A 17,180-nucleotide genomic window follows, 5' to 3' on the forward strand; every position below is an offset into this window, starting at 1 on the left:
ATTGAATGCCGCACTGCTATTTTTTTGAACACACCCCTTTCAACTAATTCAACTAATTGCCCAATTGCACAGCCTTAAGAACGTGCATATCATGAATGCTGGGTCTCATTTGTTTTCTGAGAATCTACTGAACCTACTGGTAACTTGTTTGCCACGTAGCAATAAAAAAATATACGAAAAACCTTGATTATTCTGGTTAGTCACATTGTACTGCTATTATTTTGAACAATACTGTATATATAGTTTCAGAGGGAGTGTATGAGTTGCAGCCCACCAGAACAATCCATTTTCCAGCTCGCCTTGCCTTGCGATGCCCATCTTGCCTGAACAAGCTATTGAGGGCTGGGCTCTAACATGAATGCAAATCAGGCCCATAGCTTTACGGTGTCCGGGGCCCCAAGGCAAGTTGTTGCTAAAATCACAGGGGACTCCCCCATAGCTGAGGGCCCTGAGAATTGACGGCCCTGCTGCTAAAGAAAGATAGTCACATAGTATTTTTCATATAAAACGATGAAGCAAAAGCTCAGGATAAGATCACATGACTTGCTGCTCTCATAATCAGAATAAAAGGAGCTGAAGTGATTCAAACAGGTTGTCAGAAACTTCATGCTGGTATCTGACTGTAGTTCTTGGAATCAGTTCAAATCAATCCAGCTGCATTGTATGCACTTCAGTGGGATGCGTGTCGCCACTAGTCCCCGTCTAAAATGTCCCGCTTTGACCTCCACCCATATGGAAATGAAAAGCAGCAAGTTTAGTCTTGCGTTCTGAAAAAAAGGGTTTCTTAGTTAGCTTAGTGGTTTACATTTACACATATTTAGTGTATATACAGTTTGATAGTTTGCCTGGTCCAAACTGTGCATAATATCTAAAACAGTACAGTAAAAGTAAAAATAAATTACCCTATTGCCCATTATCTCACATTTATAACCAGCATTTCTTGTAGTAACAATTAAAACAAAACAGCATTGAGTGTTTCCCAAAAGTTTATTTTTTACCGGCTAAAGAAGAAAGTTGATCTACTAGTTCATACATGGTTTCTTTCGTCTGACTTTCTTTAGATAACGTTCGCTAAATTCCATATTGACATAAAATATCAGGGTATGACATGCTAAAGAAGTTATGTAAAATATCTGTAACAAAGGTGTGCCTTGAACTCACACAGGCTATAAGAATGTGGAAGTATTTCTCCTGGGGGGAAAGACAACAAAAAGGGTCTTAAATGGAAAAGTTGATAAATGCACAAAATCCTTGCACACTCTAAGAAATGATACATTACATAAGCCAATTCTGATTTATAAAATGTATATAAATAGGGGATTTGGTGCAGATTGTGCTTACATACAAATCAGAAATGGTGTGATTCGCCAATTCTGATAAACTGTTTTTCATCAAATGTCATCTCACAGTTGAGATATACTTATTTTCCCTGAGCAAAAACTGCCAAAGATAGCATTTCAATGCTTAAAATATTTATGTAGTCCATATTATGGTCCTCTTATTAATATTTCATTGTTATACTTTTTGTATTAGATTTTTTATAAAAACATTTAATTTAAAAAAAAAAATGTAATAATGTTAAAACACTGACACATAATTCCATGTCTAAAAGTTGAGTTTATTATGGAAATTGAAAAATAAATGCAAAGGAGCCAAAACCTGTTTGTCAAATGAACCTTAGACTGGTAACATGAAAATTCAGTTTGAGATAAAGCTTTGAGTTTTTGGTGCAGCACATTTGTGCACGGTTTATATAAATGGACACAATTACATAGACATACAAAAACACCACGGAAGAACAATAAAACCTCTATCCCACCATGAAAAGATTCAAGATTTGATAACAAAACAATGCAACATTTCTATTTTTGTTTTAGATTTTACACCATCTAAACATGAGCACCATAAAATCATAGTCCATGCAACGGTAAACCGTACCCCAGAAAAATACATTTCAAACTGCTGGTTTAAGGCACTTGTTCATTTTAACTGTTCCCTATATGAACACTTTCATTTTTTTAACATTTTTTGATGGCTAACGTGTTCTGGAAATGCATAGTTGTACAAATGTTTCCAAATCATGTAACACAAAAGCAGCAGAAAGCATCAGATGTTGTTTTGTGTAACATTACATATGAAAAGAGAAAGAACTTATTTACATACACATATGGGGAATTTTGTATCACTTTTGGACTGAATGTACTTGAACAAAATTCATCCATTATCTCTGGAGCTTTGTTTTTCTTTTGCCTTAAACTCAACTTAGCCTGGTAAGTTCTGGACCACTGCGCAAGTAAATGAAGGAAGTATACGGCATACTCTTCAGGTCTTGTGTTTTACTTGAGCTCTCTATGCCCAGTCTAGTTCTAGGTTCTCCTCCGGGGTATTCCTAAAAATATGAATAGTGGGGTCACAGGGATCAAAGTTTGTCGCATTGCTTGTTCAATCTACGTGCAATATAAAACATAAACAAGTGTCAAACTGAGGTTTAGTGAGTTATTTACCTGGCCTTCTTCCGGGCACTCTTTCCCCTGGAAACAAAAGACAAAGAGGTCAACCATGTTGGGACAGTTTAGCTTGAGATACCTTTGCAAATGTTAGAATCTCACCTTGAATGTATCTAGTGATGCTTTCAGGGTCCTCGCTGAAATCTAGAATGAAAGAAGAAGAAGAAGAAATAATGAATATTTCTGACATTTATCCATTTATACATGAACTAGGGAGAAATGGAAAAGGGGGTAGAGTTTAGTTGTTGACTGGGTCGGCTTTACTCCGTAGCTTGTAGCATAGCTAATACCAAAACAGTAGAAAGGAAAGGAAGGAAAAGGGGAAAACAAAGTTTTAGTTGTCTTTTAGTACCAGTACCCTTAGCACAACAGAAAGACAATGTATTCCGTAACCTGGAATATGACAAACTTTATAGTAAAACAATAAGGTTTTGGAGGAAGACAAAATGTTAGCGCTGACACTAGCATGCTAATAAAGGGTTCAAAACGTCACACTACCATAAAGCTCCATATCGGAGGAGCTGGTGACTGAATATTCAGGACCTGTTGATATAAAACATTAAGCAGGTGTCAATACTTGTGAAATCCAGTACGATGAAAGGATTGGTTCATGTCTTGAGCAACAAGCACTGTTACGAAATATCACATGCGATTTACGTAGTCATATTCCAAGTAACATTAAAACACATTTGTCCTTTGGAGAATGACCAAACATTTGGAGTATGAGTATGACTAAAAGGCAACATTGAGTCATTCATAGTTATTAGGGTGTGTCTAACTATTGGTGCATTTGACAAAGTGGACTTTTTAAAAAAAAAGAAAAAAAAATTGCACTACAAGAGAATTCTGTCATTCGTTTAACCGTTAGAACATTTCCATCACATCACTTATATTATGTATTGTGCTTAATAGCATTATGTGGTAAAAATTACATAAAATTTTTTTTAAGAATACATACAAGAATACAATACAAGAATACACTTTTAATAATTTTTGATACAGCTAGCAATTTATATATCCTAGAAATGCACAATTAAAAACTATTTTCACACTTTTTGCAATATTAGACACTGTAATACTGACAAAATTACAACAATTATATTCACTTTACTTACACTTATCTCACCAAGTAACTTTTGAAAAATCTTGATTAGTCAACAAATTGTTGGTTGTGGTGAATTTGTTTTGTATAAATCCCTTTTCATACAATGAAATTACAATACATTTACTGAACTTATTGTTTACATGACAATAACTTTAATGAAACGTATGCACACAAAACAATGTAAGGTTAAACATGGGTCTGTGAGGAGCGCAAAGTAATAGACGTTTACCTTCAACGACTCTGGTGACTTTGGTCAGAGTTGGATCCCCTTCGATGACTCTCGTAACCTTAGTCACGGAAGGCTGTCCTTCGATCACCCTGGTGACCTTAGTGATAGAAGGTTGACCCTCAATCACACGGGTAACCTTCCTAATGTTTGGGTCGCCCTCAATAACCCGTGTCACCTTGGTGATGGTAGGTTCTCCCTGGATGACTCTAGTGACTTTGGTAACATCACCAGGAACTGCAGATAAGAAACAAAATACTCATTAAACAAAAAAACTTCAGCTCTCTTACGAGTAGTGAGTTTCATTGGTGTTAATTACCTGTGATGACTCTTCCTAAAGGGTAAAATGGGAAACATTATTACAGTCAAGAAAACCACATTTTTGAGAAAACTGCACTGAAATGAAAACCATTTGTGATAAACATACTTATAAATGTCAGAGGGATCTCCTGGTATCTGTATCCAGAAACGTACTGCAAAGAAAATACACCTTGAGACAGAAGTTCACTGTAATCGAATGTAAATATCCTGTCTAATACAATTTGTAGGCATGTCAGTAGAATTACACAAAGAAAAAAAAAAAAAGTTGACATTTGGATCCCACTGGACATCTGCTTTGGGAGATCATATCAAGGCATGAGGCCTTAATTTGGTTGCACATAATCAAGTTCCAGACCGTCAAGGCCAACGGGCCCCTAAACGGGCTCATGCTTGTTGAAATTCAATACCTTAATCTGGATGTATCGGATGATCCTTGTAAGAAGTGAACGGAGTTCCTGGCTCCCAACAGGTATATCTTTCAAGTAAAACAGACAGTTGGTAGTTCTTGAAACACGGACTTGACAACACATCCACAAAGAAAAACATGACTGTAGCTCCAATTTCATAATTCTCACCCTCAGGGTACAGAAGGGTCCTGACGAAGTGAACGACTCCATTTGTGGCCATTATATCAGACTCAGGAACTTTCACAGTGTTGACCTGCATGCTCTCATTTGCCTAAAAATTGCAAAAAAATGTTCAATTAATAAAAATGATTATAAAACACAAAGTAAATATTATTATATTGTTTCTTAGTATATATATAGTATACTGGAAAAAATTAAGAGACCACTTATCGTGGATTTCTTAATGTTAAGTGGTCTCTTAATTTTTTTCCAGATCTGTATATTCATTTTCCATTTTAACAAATAAGCACAATAACAACAAAGTTCAAACAAAGACACAAAAAGCAAAAATGTAAAAATTAAGTTATATTAATGTACAACTGTATAAATAATGAACAAAGATAACAAAAATAAATAAATACCCTAATAATATAATATAATATAATATAATATAATATAATATAATATAATATAATATAATATAATATAATTAATATAATATAATATATTTGATATGATATGATATAATATATTTGATATAATATAATATAATATAATATAATATAATATAATATAATATAATATAATATAATATATATAATATAATATAATATAATATAATATATATATATATATAATATATAATTTTCATTGTATTAATATTTAGTAATATGAAATAATATATTGATAGCTAATTTAGACTTTTTATGATATTTGACATAGTTTACACTTACAGTATAACCTTACAACAACATTTTATTTAACCAAAGAAAGAAAATGTTTTATGTGAGCTTCCCAATCTAAAGGTATATTAAGGTTACAAAAAGAAAACCTGTTCACCATAAAAAACATCCTGTAACCTTTTAATAGTTCCGCATATCAAATCAAATATTTTCTTCTTCTACATATAAATCAGAGGTTGCATCGAGATAAGTGGCTCATGACAAGGCCTGGTTTATTTTACTCAGGAAATTCCCTCCGTATATTACAGAGCAGAAACATATAATCGGATGAAGGTTCCTGCATGTGTCCCTATAACAGATGTTAGGACTTGAAATTAATTTCAAGGCTGGACTGCAGGAGTGCTGGATACTTACATACAAAAGCTTCAAATTGCTGCCCTGGAGAGATTTGAGGAGGTTAGTCACTCCAGTCTCCAAACCTCCACCGATGAAGACGCCATTACTGAAGTGATAGAGCAGAATGGCTCTGAGGGCATTAACGTCACCTGATCACAGAGAAGAGATGCTAAAATATCCTGTAGCCTCCGTCTTTGATCTTTAATCTCATTAATCCTGAATAAAACAAAGCTAAACAGTAATTCTAGATGTGGTGTGCCTTGAAAATGACATGGATGAAAGAACTCACTCTTCAAAAGAGACAAGTCTCTCTCACTGAGCCCTGCAAAAGCCTCATCTGTGGGAGCAAAAAGTGTGAAATCTCCTTCCTGTTTGAGCAGATCCGTCAGACCAGCTGCTTCCATCAGGGACAAAAAGATCCTGCAGGAATGAAGTGATAGTCACTATAAGGACAAGAAATCAGTCACATGACTTGACAAGTCTTCACCGTCTCTTACTTGAATGCGCCGTTCTTCATCAGCAGTTGGTACATGTTGGACTCTGGTGCCATGATCAGGGTCTTCATGAGATGGAGGGCCCCGTTACTTCCGTCTTTGCTTCCGCGGATCAAGCAGGCGTTCTCAATGCAGACAGCCTTCGTAGTTAAAATATTACAAGACAGTTCACTTCCTCTGAGTATACTAATGAAAACTTATCCAGCTATTACTTAAAACTTTCAATGCCAATAAATGTCAAAGTAAGAATTCATAAAAACCTAACGTATCAGTGATGTAATAGAGACTTTTTAGGATTAGGATTCTGTTCAAGTGTCCCCATATGGCCAAAATATATTTGAAAGGTATTGTAAACGTGTTATAAAAATATTTTGTTTAAAAGAGATAAGAGTACAGTTCATATATACAAGCACATCTGGAGAACAAGAACAAATACGCATTTTTAGTATTAATTTTAGCAGACTATTGGTGTGTGTTTATCCATCCTTTAAAATGTGTTTTATTTTAGTTCATTGGATAAAGCAACTTATTTTTTAATGCTAATAAACTGTAAATATCTGAAATGCCTCAACACAGACTTAAAATACATTAATATAAATAAAATGTATATTAATGTATATATTAGCAGTTTCATATGAATACAGTATATATTAATATAAATACAAATGTATATCATGTTATATATGTGATATGATATGTGATATATGTGACCCAGGACCACAAAACCAGTCATAGGGGTCAATTTTTTTGAAATTGAGATTTATACATCAACTGAAATATCGGAATAAATAAGCTTGATATGTTTTCCATTGATGTATGGTTAGTTAGGACAATATTTGGCAGAGATACAACTATTTTTAAAATCTGGATTCTGAGGGGGCAAAAAAAAAACAAAAAAAAAAAACAAGAATCTATATATAATATATCAAGAAGATTTTAATCTATAAGTAAATCAAGAACAGACATAAAACAACACTGACTGTGCGGTAGACGAAGACTCTGAGAAATTTCCCTGCGATTGTTTCCAGGCGTTGACCGTTGTACAGCTGACTCAGCACAATCTTGTTCTTTAGAATATGGTTTTCCAGAATGATCTTCAGGAAGCTTTGGTCCATGGACATCACCTCATCTAGATTGCAGAGGAATCGATAACCTCATTTAATGCAACTCGGATTTAGAAAGATTAAAAAGAGCTAATTAAAGGGACAGTTCACCAAAAATGAAATTAGCCCATTATTTACTCTCCCTCAGGCCCACCTAGGTGTATATGACGTTCTTCTTGTAGACAAATACAATCAGTTATATTAAAAAGTCCTGACTCTTCCAAGCTTTATAATGGCAGTGAATGGTTGTTTCTGTTTTGAAGTCCATAAAAGTGCTCCATATGGCTCCGTGGGGTTAATGAAGTTTAATCTGAAGCGAAGTGATGCGTTTGTGTAAGAAAAATATCCATATTAAAAGACTCAAATAGCTAACTTCTGGCAGACAGCCATATGCAAGTTGACTTACGACAAAATAGTAACCACTGACACGATTCACAGGAGTATCGCAAGCTTTGAAGCCTCTTGTGGATAGGGCTGGGCAACAAACTCAAACCTCTCTTCTCTTATATAGAAATCCTCTTGACATTTCTATTTAAAAAGTCTCGTTTTAGACTTCTAATTCATGTGTTTTGTTTTGCTCTATCCTCTGCGCTTCCGCGTTTGTCAATACACATTCGTCAAGGGGTCAAGGGTTACTCTTTCGCCGTAAATCAATGCATACAGCTGTCCACCGAAAATGACTTATTTTAGTTTTAAATATCGATATATTTTTTACATAAATGCACCACTTTGCTTCAGAAGGCTCTTACTAAACCCCCAGAGCCGTGTGGAGCAGTTATATGATGGATAGATGCACTTTTATAGACATCTAAACCGATTATAACGCTTGGATTGGCCAGGACTTTTTAAATATAACTCCAATTTTATTAGTCTGAAAGAATGTCATATAAACCTGATGGTTTGAGACAGAGTAAATCATGGGCTAGTTTTTATTTTTAAACTAACCCTTTAACATCTCCCGTATTAAAACATACACATAACCAAAGAGGCTATACTATTAAAACAATATATGTTTCAAGCTGCAGCATGTAAAGACTTGACCGGCCTTTTGTGGTGTGCAGTTTGCAGAATGTGCATTCCCAGACAGGACTTTCAGTTATTGTAACCCCAGGCACTGCCCCTTTCCCTCATGCAGACTAGTAAAGGAACGATTTACCCCAGTAAATATAATGTGATGAATGTGTTCACCTGTCATTAGCCACAAATGAACTACAAACATGTTATGATGAGGTGAAAGATCCAGCTTAGCCTCCTGTGAGGTCTGAAACATTCTGTATGGGAGGTGGGACAACAGAAGCTTTCGTCTTCTCTTTTTTCACCATCATTTCAGTGCTGGAATCCCAATGAGGCCATAGATTAACAGAAAGACAGCTACCTTGTCAGCAAGCTGCCATTTTCCATACCCATGCATTGTATGAATCATATGTTTTTACACCTGCTATCCCTCGAGGAATCAAAGTCATAGTTATGGGACAGCAGAAGTTATCAAGGAAAGGAACATCAGCAATTGAAAGAACACAGGTCTTGCTAAGGTAGAATTAAAATAGACAATGACAAGCAGCTGAGTTAAGGCAAGGAGACTATGAAAGTTAGTTTAAAGAGAGGGAGATTGACATGTATTTGCTCACCGTTGAAGGCTGCGTTGAGTGGAGCCAGGAGCGTATACTCCACCTGGGGTCTCATGGCTGCGGCCAAGCCCAGCTCTGTCAACATGTCACTGTAGGTGGCCTGAGATTGTCCAACCAACTCCATAACCTGTTTAGCTTAGATGAAAAAAGCAAAATCCCCGCATTTAGAAAGTATTGCAGAAGAGGAGGTTTTATCAGAGAGCTTGTGCTGTAAAAGATTGTAGAGTGCATTTACAGTATCTATGTATTAAAGTTGTACTTAAGCTTGTAAGTTTATACATGGATTATGCATATATGGATTTGAAGGGTATTAATCACACGTTTTCTGTGATTAATTGAGATTAATCGCAAATAAAAACACTTACGTTTTAAACGTTTTAAAAAATATATATTTTATACTTGTTTAATGGCATCTTTTTATGAAAGAAGGCCAGTAACACTAATACCAATACTGGTACCGATGTCTCGATAAACCCCCCCCCATTTTAAATATTAATTATAGCCATTCAACATTACAATTGAAAGCTATCGTTTTTTTAACATTCATTAGGCTTTAAACAATTCTTATAATTTAAGTAAACCTAAAGCAATCATCACATAAACCCATAATAAGTGTCATATTTACCTGCGCGCTTCCTACTGTTGTCGCTTTAAGAACCTGCACACCACATGGATCTCACACGCGTCTCCTTTTCTCATAAATCTTTACGCTCGTTTACGACGGCTCTTAAAACGGATATTTTGGCATCATTTTTGTTATTGTGCGTTTAAGCGCGAAAGAGAACTCGATTCTGGAGTGCATCTTTATGTGCATTGGGAATTTTACATAGACAGGACATTCATTGACAGCATGTTCTCTTTAGTCTTGGTGCGCCTAAATGGTTTAAAGCATTTGCATTAAGAGCATGATCATAATGTAACGCTACCCAAAGGATGACAGGAAAAACGGATGTTGCATTAATTTTAACATGTTAAACTAGGGAGGGGAGGGGGAGGGGGGGATATTGTAATATATATTGTATATTTGTATAATTATATCGATTTCACAGTATAAATCAGCCATATATGTCATTTCTGCACTCTCTGAAAAAAGGTAAAAGAGACCAATAGGATAAGCTTACCTGAGTCGGGCATGAGAACTTGATCGATGAGGTGGATGACTCCATTGGTGGTGACAATGTCCTTCTTGAGTACCATCTTTATGCCATTGACTGTGAGACTATCGCCATCGCAGCCAATCTCAATATTGCTGCCCTCCAGGGTCTCGTGTGATGTGCCGGCCATGATGGCCTCAGAGCACTGAACAGAGTTCAACAGATGGTAGTTGAAGAGAGCTGGAAGAGAAGAAACATCAATCTCTGTCATCCATGCGTATCTGTTATTCCTCTTACACGTCTCTTGAGATATGAAGAACTCATGAAAAAAAATTATATTATGTTTTTTTTTTAATGTTTAGAACATACCACGTTAGGTAAAAAATCATACAAACATGTTAAATGACAACGCACAATGATATAACCTTTAAAATGTGCTAAAGACGTTAAATTCTGTGAGCTACATTTATAGATCGAGTAGATAGTATGCAAATACTTGCATGCACTCAATTAAGTTATTGCATCTCCCATTAGTTCCCAAAAGGGAACCAGGGGTCCTTGGGAGCCTTTGGGTCCTCCCTGAGTGAGTTTCAGTAACTCCGAAACCATTTGACTGGAAATAGAGCGAGTCTCAAGTCAAAAGTTTGGCTAGGGACTAATAAGAAGGCAGAGATCCCATCGCTACCATTTTTCACTGGATCGTAAAGCTAACAGCTGTTTCCTGTCTATATGTCTCTGGCAAGACAAAGATTATGCTCTTTTCAGAAGGTCTTAGATCTTTCTCCTTTGGCCTTACAATGAACATATCGCTTTAATGGTAACTAAATGTATTTCGCATCACTTTGGAAAACATGACCATTGGTGCCAAAAGGGTGCATGTGTTCAAGCAGGCTGTCGTCTCGCTGTATTGCTCTTTGTGTTAAATTTAACGGTGTTATATGCATTCAATGTTTAACTGTACCAGGCATCATTATCTAGGTTAAGCTTGGAGTTTTCCTTTTTCATTTCCATGGCTTCCCTCAATGAAAGCTGCTTAAGTAGCAGATCAAATGTCTTTCCGCTTGGCACTACAGATTTGGCCATAATATTAGTTTTATTTTAGTTTTTACTCAAGCAGTTAATATAAGCCTTAGTGCATTTCAGACAAACCTTATATTCATGAGAGTGGGATATTATGTCATCCTTTTACATGATCACTGGAAATGCTAATGCATCTGAACTCCAAAGCAAACATCAACCTCAGTATGCTGAAAATACTGTAAGACGTACCCATAAACTTCAGTTCTGCTGCCGAGAAACTTCAGATTTGATCTCTTCTCCAAGTGGCTCAATTGTAACCCTGTCTAAATCTCAAAGTAGTCCTATAAGTGTTGTTATGGCACTATTTGCCAACTGTCTGAGAATTCCAGCTCGGGGTGCCGCGGGCCCATCTGGTTTGAAAGGGGGCAAAATAATACTTGGCCTCACTCAGTTGACTCATATCAATAAACACGGCACGAGGCAACTGCCAGACCCTTGATTTCCTGCACATTTGTCTCATTAAATAAGAATAAAGCCTTTCTTTTACCAAGTCTGCCATCAATATGACATTTAACATGTCCCTTCTGCAACTTAAAGCACTCCATTTGAGAACAGTGCAGTGGGAAATCATGGGGCTTTACATCTCGAGTTTACCTCGGAGGGAATCCTTGTCTTCCATAAGCCTGTCCATAACCTCTCTATCCAGTTTTTCAAAGGCATCGTTGGTGGGGGCGAACAGGGTGAAGTGTCCCGGCTGACCCAGCTTCTCAATCAAACCGGAATTAGTAGCCACACTCTGGAAAAGAAATGGAGCATAAACAACTTTTGGTCAATGGGTTTGGTTCATGGACTACACGGCTCTGACACTTACACTCAAAGTGCTCAGTTCATCGTCAACTTCGAGCACATCCTGGATGGTGTTGCCAACAGCTGTGATGACGCGGTCAATGACGTGGACCACTCCGTTGGTGGCCACCTGGTTGCCGTGAATGATCCTGGCACAGTTCACAGTGACAACCTGAACAAGAACCATGTGTAAAATAAATCCCTCATGGAGAAGTAAGTAACCTGAAACATAACCCTCCATTTTTTTCAAGACATCAAATTACCCCATTGGAGTAATGGTTGATGAGCAGGTTCAAGTCGTTGTACATGGAGGTCGCGGTCATTCCGTTCTTGAGGTCTTTGGTGAGGAGACGTTTGTTGACCATGTGGTAGTGCAGAGCATTGTACAGCTCGATATTAACATTGCTCACCAGAGCACTCCTCACCTCCTATGGAACAGAGAGGAAGCCAATGCAAAACAGTCAAGAAATTACTCGATTTCCATGTTCATGATGAAGATAGAAAGAAGGAATTAGATTTTACCGGATCAAGAAGATCCCAAGCATCATTACTGGGTGCAAAGAAGGTGTACGACCCGGCTCCTTCAATCTCTTCCCGTAGCTTGGACAGAGCAGAGTAGTCCTGGGTAGTTTGGGCTTTGACCAGGCCAAGTGTGCCATAGACGTTGTCAATGGGAGCAACTGCAAGGAAATTGACACAGATTACCCACAAGACTGCAGCCGTGCCCTATATTAAAGCTTTCAAATTAGGTAGCAATCCTACTCAGCATACTTAACATAGCAAATTAGTATTTTATTGACAATATAACAAGACTTTTTGACATTCAAATGCAACTATTACGAAATCAACTGACCTGCAGGACAGCCTCGCAAGCCGTCCAGCTTCATGTAACCTGGGCAACACTCATACAACACAGTTCTGGACAAAGGGAGGGAAGACATAAAAACAGAAGAGCATGTGTTAAGTGAGTATTGAAGCTCAGACATTTGGTGCCAGTTGAAAAAATAAAATACCAGTAATGTATAAGCTCAAAATCATTTTTTCCCTGGATGCCGTTCACTCGTCGTTACAAGCTATCCTGGTTTTAATGATAACACAGTTCACGGTACTGGACAGACAGTCTTTCCATATGGCAACCATTAACTGTCTTTGTACATAAACATGCTATGTGGTCCCGAGGTTTGTGCCTTATTCCACTATCATTATGTTGTCACAGCATTGCATTAATACTTAAAGTGCCCTGGAGCCAAGCAATGAGACCAGCTTGGTGGTTTAGTAAGGCTGAGGGGTATTTTTTGGATACAGAAAGCCTTTAAAGTAAATTTATAACCCAGTGAAAAAGCTTGGTTTGGAAGTTACAATGTACAATGGAAGGAAATGTCGAATCAGCAGTTTTCCAGTAATGGAGGTTGCATTCTGGTTTTTCTGTTTTCAATGAAAATGGCCCTTTAAACCAAACTTGTAAATATGTTTCCATGACCACACAAATGGAATCTCATGGATGAGAAGTCATTTGCTCTTGGTAGCATTATATATATAGGTATCTATATAATCTAATATAAAATAAATAATAAATTATCTAAAAGAAATTCTAAAATTATTAAACTGTCTGAATATAAATCTACACATGCTTTAAAATGTAATATTTTACTAAGCATCATACTTCAGAACTTCAATTATATTTGTAAATGCCACCATAAACATTTTCTGTCAGACCAAGGTTGTGCATCATTGTTGCAGGTTTCTTTTTCTTTTCCATTCACTATGAGTTTAGCCAGTTCCTATGCATTATAAAGTTCATATGCATTATAAAAGGCTCTTAATATGAATAATGGGTTCAATAAAACTCACCGAAGCTAATTATACCAACTATACAGCAGCCATATTATAGAGTTAATAAACAGCTGATAATGGGAAACAGGTTTTTTAAAAGCTCCTCTGAGAAAATACCACTGGAGGGTTAAAATCCCTTGAGAAGTTCTCAAAGCTGCCGATAATAAACATACTCCAGCAGTGGTGGAGATTCAGAGATGGACACTAGTCAAGGTTAGCGCACATGTAAATCTCCACACCAGCAAAACGGTTCCATGTGATTTAGCTATATTTCTGAATTCCACAGAAACTAAAGACAGTAGCCTGCAAATCACCAGATGAGAACTGACAGTCTGTGGACAGTTCTGAGGAAGAGTGGAAACTGACAAGTCTTTGAGATTGAGCAATCACGAGACTAAGAAACTAATAGGGATTTCAAAGCTGTCCTCTATGTGACCGAGGATCCAGAAGCAATAGTTTTGGGTCATGGCTGGGTTCCATGTCTTCAATGGAAGTGAAGTGCAGGGAAATATGGAAGTGATAGCTGAGGGATGTTGGGGAGCTCATTAGAGCCTCACTAGAACATGAGTTTCTAAAGCATCTCTTCCAAAAACGGGAGGAAAACATCACTTCTGCAGACCACACATACAAATGGAATGCAACCACATTAGTCCCTGGGGAGAAGGTCAGCTTTTCCAATTGGACTTAACTGGTGACTCACCAGAGAAAGCTTCAAAGAAAAACACAACATTAAGCATACTGTATGTTCAAACCATTAGGATGGAGCTAAAACCATCAGATGGTGGAGATATCTAGCAAAATATAAGCTTTGTAGAACGTCAAACTAATGACTTGAATGAAAACAGACACTACAAAATGTAGTAATTGTCAATCTTAATAATCTGCACGTTGAAACACCATCAGTGATATATATATATATATATATATATATATATATATATATATATATATATATATATATATATATATATATATTTTTTTTTTTTTTTTTTTTCACACCAATCTTTAAAGGAGATCTGAGACATTCATACTCATCTCATTTATGTAAGCCAAGCACACTAAACCAGATATTTGCAAAGATTGCCAGACCACTATGTAATGGTCTGCTGAGTGCAGAGAAAATACTCGGAGCAGAACAGTTCCTGGCGTTTCAATATACACAACTGCAAGATAAGCAGAAAATCTACAGATTATCCCAGGCAAGTCTGGCTTTGCAACTAAGGAAGTTTGAAACCACTGGAGGCTACCTCACATTGGTGCTGTTTGGCCACATTTGAGAGGCCCGGGAAACTCTCTATGTTGCCGTTACACTCTTTTCCAACCACGGAAAAAGAAAAAGAAATGAGAGGCATAACTAACTCTGCATGAATCAACGATTGTGGCTGACCGTGTTGGCCTCCAGAAACCACAACCTCATCACTGGAGCCTTCACAGTAGAACTTTGCCGCTCATACGGTATATTGTTGATCTAGATGTTGAAATCTTTTTGTTGTTGTTGTTTTTTTTACAAGTCATTAAGTTCACTTAGTTTGGAGCTTCCTAAAAAAACCAAAGAGGCTGCTGACATTTCCACCTTGTAGACAGATGTGTATTTTTGCCCCAGGACAGAAATTTCAAGAAAGGTGTTTCAACACAAGCCAAGCACTCCAGGCGAGCTCTACTGCTTTCTTTAATCATCGATGGCATGTCCTGACAATGTCAGTGGGTCTCACCATTTTATACCAATTAAGGTTCTGCAGCTCTTTGGTGGTTTGTGCCGTAGAACCACATGGAATTTGGATTGTAGCTGCGAGCAATCCTTTGTCTTTGTTTTGGCAGCCATATTGAACTGTAAATCTACAATTGCGTTCAGATTCTGCATTTTACAAAGGCATTTGGATAGGAAGCATTGTAAATTGAACTATTAAGCTGCATTCGGAGCTCAGCTTAAGTAGGAATTCATATGTGCGTGTAACTGTTGGAAGTCTTCACGCACTCTTACCAGTCGGGACACTGACCTTTCACCTTTGACCATTGGAGCAGCTGGAACTTTCCAGTTTCTGTCAAAAAGACAGGATATGTAATAGTCTCCAGAAATCATAAAACATTACACTTACGCTTTCTTTCCACAGATGGCCCCTTGGTACCAATTACGGCAAGTGCTGAAGTATTTCTTCTTGGTCCCCACGACTTGCTGGAGAGCGCACACATTTGGTCTGCAGAGAGGTAAAGGTAAGACGGGACGAAATGAGTAAAGCTGGGACAGAAAAGTGCAACAGATGTGTCAAATTGTTCTGTGACAGCATGGTGCTTTCCTTCTGGGAGAGTAATATTTGACTTTGATGTAATAATTACATTTAAGAGAATAAACTGCAATTTACCAATTTCAAACCATTCTTAACGCCGCTGTATTTATTTAATACTGATCATAAGACAGTCATTATTTGGAAAAATGATCAAAAAAGTGACAAAAGATATTAAAAAACACTAAAACATTTTGTCAGGTAACCTAAAATACTAATAAATCAGGTATTTCACTGTAAATACTTATATATAAATACTATAAATACTATATATATAAGTACTATATATATATATATATATAGTATAAGTCTTATATATATATATATATATATATACTATATATATATAAGTCAAAACAAATTTTTTGTATGACAGTAAACCTCTCTGCATTTAGTAATAATACTAATACAACATTCACACTGTTTACATATTTGTTGCGCAACCATTTGTTGCGAAAGCTTCAATTAGAAAAAATATACAGTAATAATATATAAGCATCACTGTAACAGTATGTGAAGTTTGCATAGGCTGAGGAATATATATATATATATATATATCTATATATATATATATAAATTATATAAAATATATTAATTGAAATATTAATATTTAATTGAAATAAACTATTTGTAATTAAACAAGTTAATAATTAATATTAACTCTTACCCTTCTTTCTTTGCTCGAATACGACTATGGGCAACGATCTTGTCATAGGCTGAGGAATCTGCCTGGTCAAAGGCAGACAGCACAAAGAGTGCAAAAGTAGCTGCAAAGAGTAGCTTCATCCCTGCTTTCCCCACTGTGAGACTCCAGAGCAAGAAATGGGCTCCAGCTGAGGGGGAGAGGGCTTTTATAGCTCAGCTCTCAGCTCAGGACAGACTGGCAAACTGTCAGTGCACCAGCCTCTCCTGTTCACCAGTACGGCTCTATGATCTCACCTCCTAACACTGAATAAGCAAAACACAAAGAGTGGAGGATTAATTCAACAACGAGATGAGGTGTGAGGAGGAAATGTTGTAGAATTCCTAACAAAAGAATAATTATATACAAAGAGAGCTGCTAGTCTATATTAGGG

At 36.7% G+C, this 17,180-nt stretch overlaps 1 protein-coding gene across 2 annotated transcripts; it reads right to left on the reverse strand.

Moving 5' to 3' along the window:
- Positions 1-1,606: 1,606 nt before the first annotated feature.
- postnb (periostin, osteoblast specific factor b) lies at positions 1,607-16,971 on the reverse strand. Of its 2 annotated transcripts, XM_067451676.1 has the most exons (21): positions 16,772-16,971; positions 15,919-16,017; positions 12,843-12,907; positions 12,512-12,669; positions 12,253-12,417; positions 12,015-12,161; positions 11,798-11,939; positions 10,151-10,363; positions 9,030-9,164; positions 7,279-7,427; positions 6,302-6,438; positions 6,094-6,224; positions 5,823-5,953; positions 4,735-4,837; positions 4,567-4,634; positions 4,266-4,311; positions 4,158-4,172; positions 3,842-4,075; positions 2,610-2,651; positions 2,505-2,531; positions 1,607-2,389 (listed from the first exon to the last, which is right to left on the reverse strand). In XM_067451676.1, the coding sequence occupies exons 1-21, from the start codon at positions 16,888-16,890 to the stop codon at positions 2,367-2,369; spliced, it is 2,349 nt and encodes a 782-aa protein (XP_067307777.1). In that variant the 5' UTR covers positions 16,891-16,971; the 3' UTR covers positions 1,607-2,366. The 2 variants fall into 2 exon arrangements, with proteins under 2 accessions (XP_067307777.1, XP_067307778.1); XM_067451677.1 differs by lacking the exon at positions 4,158-4,172.
- Between the last annotated feature and the right edge of the window lie 209 nt (positions 16,972-17,180).

This window comes from Pseudorasbora parva, chromosome 8, assembly GCF_024679245.1.
Source record: "Pseudorasbora parva isolate DD20220531a chromosome 8, ASM2467924v1, whole genome shotgun sequence".
Lineage (NCBI taxonomy): Eukaryota > Metazoa > Chordata > Actinopteri > Cypriniformes > Gobionidae > Pseudorasbora > Pseudorasbora parva.

Bases quoted from the DNA above. Each gene is read 5' to 3' on its own strand.
- postnb (XM_067451676.1), bottom strand. From the start codon at position 16,890: ATGAAGCTACTCTTTGCAGCTACTTTTGCACTCTTTGTGCTGTCTGCC. The intron at 12,162-12,252 runs GTAATTTGATGT...GTTCTTGTTCAG, and splicing joins TCAACCATTACTCCAATGGG to GTTGTCACTGTGAACTGTGC. The intron at 4,635-4,734 runs GTGAGAATTATG...TTTACTTGAAAG, and splicing joins GACCCTTCTGTACCCTGAGG to ATATACCTGTTGGGAGCCAG.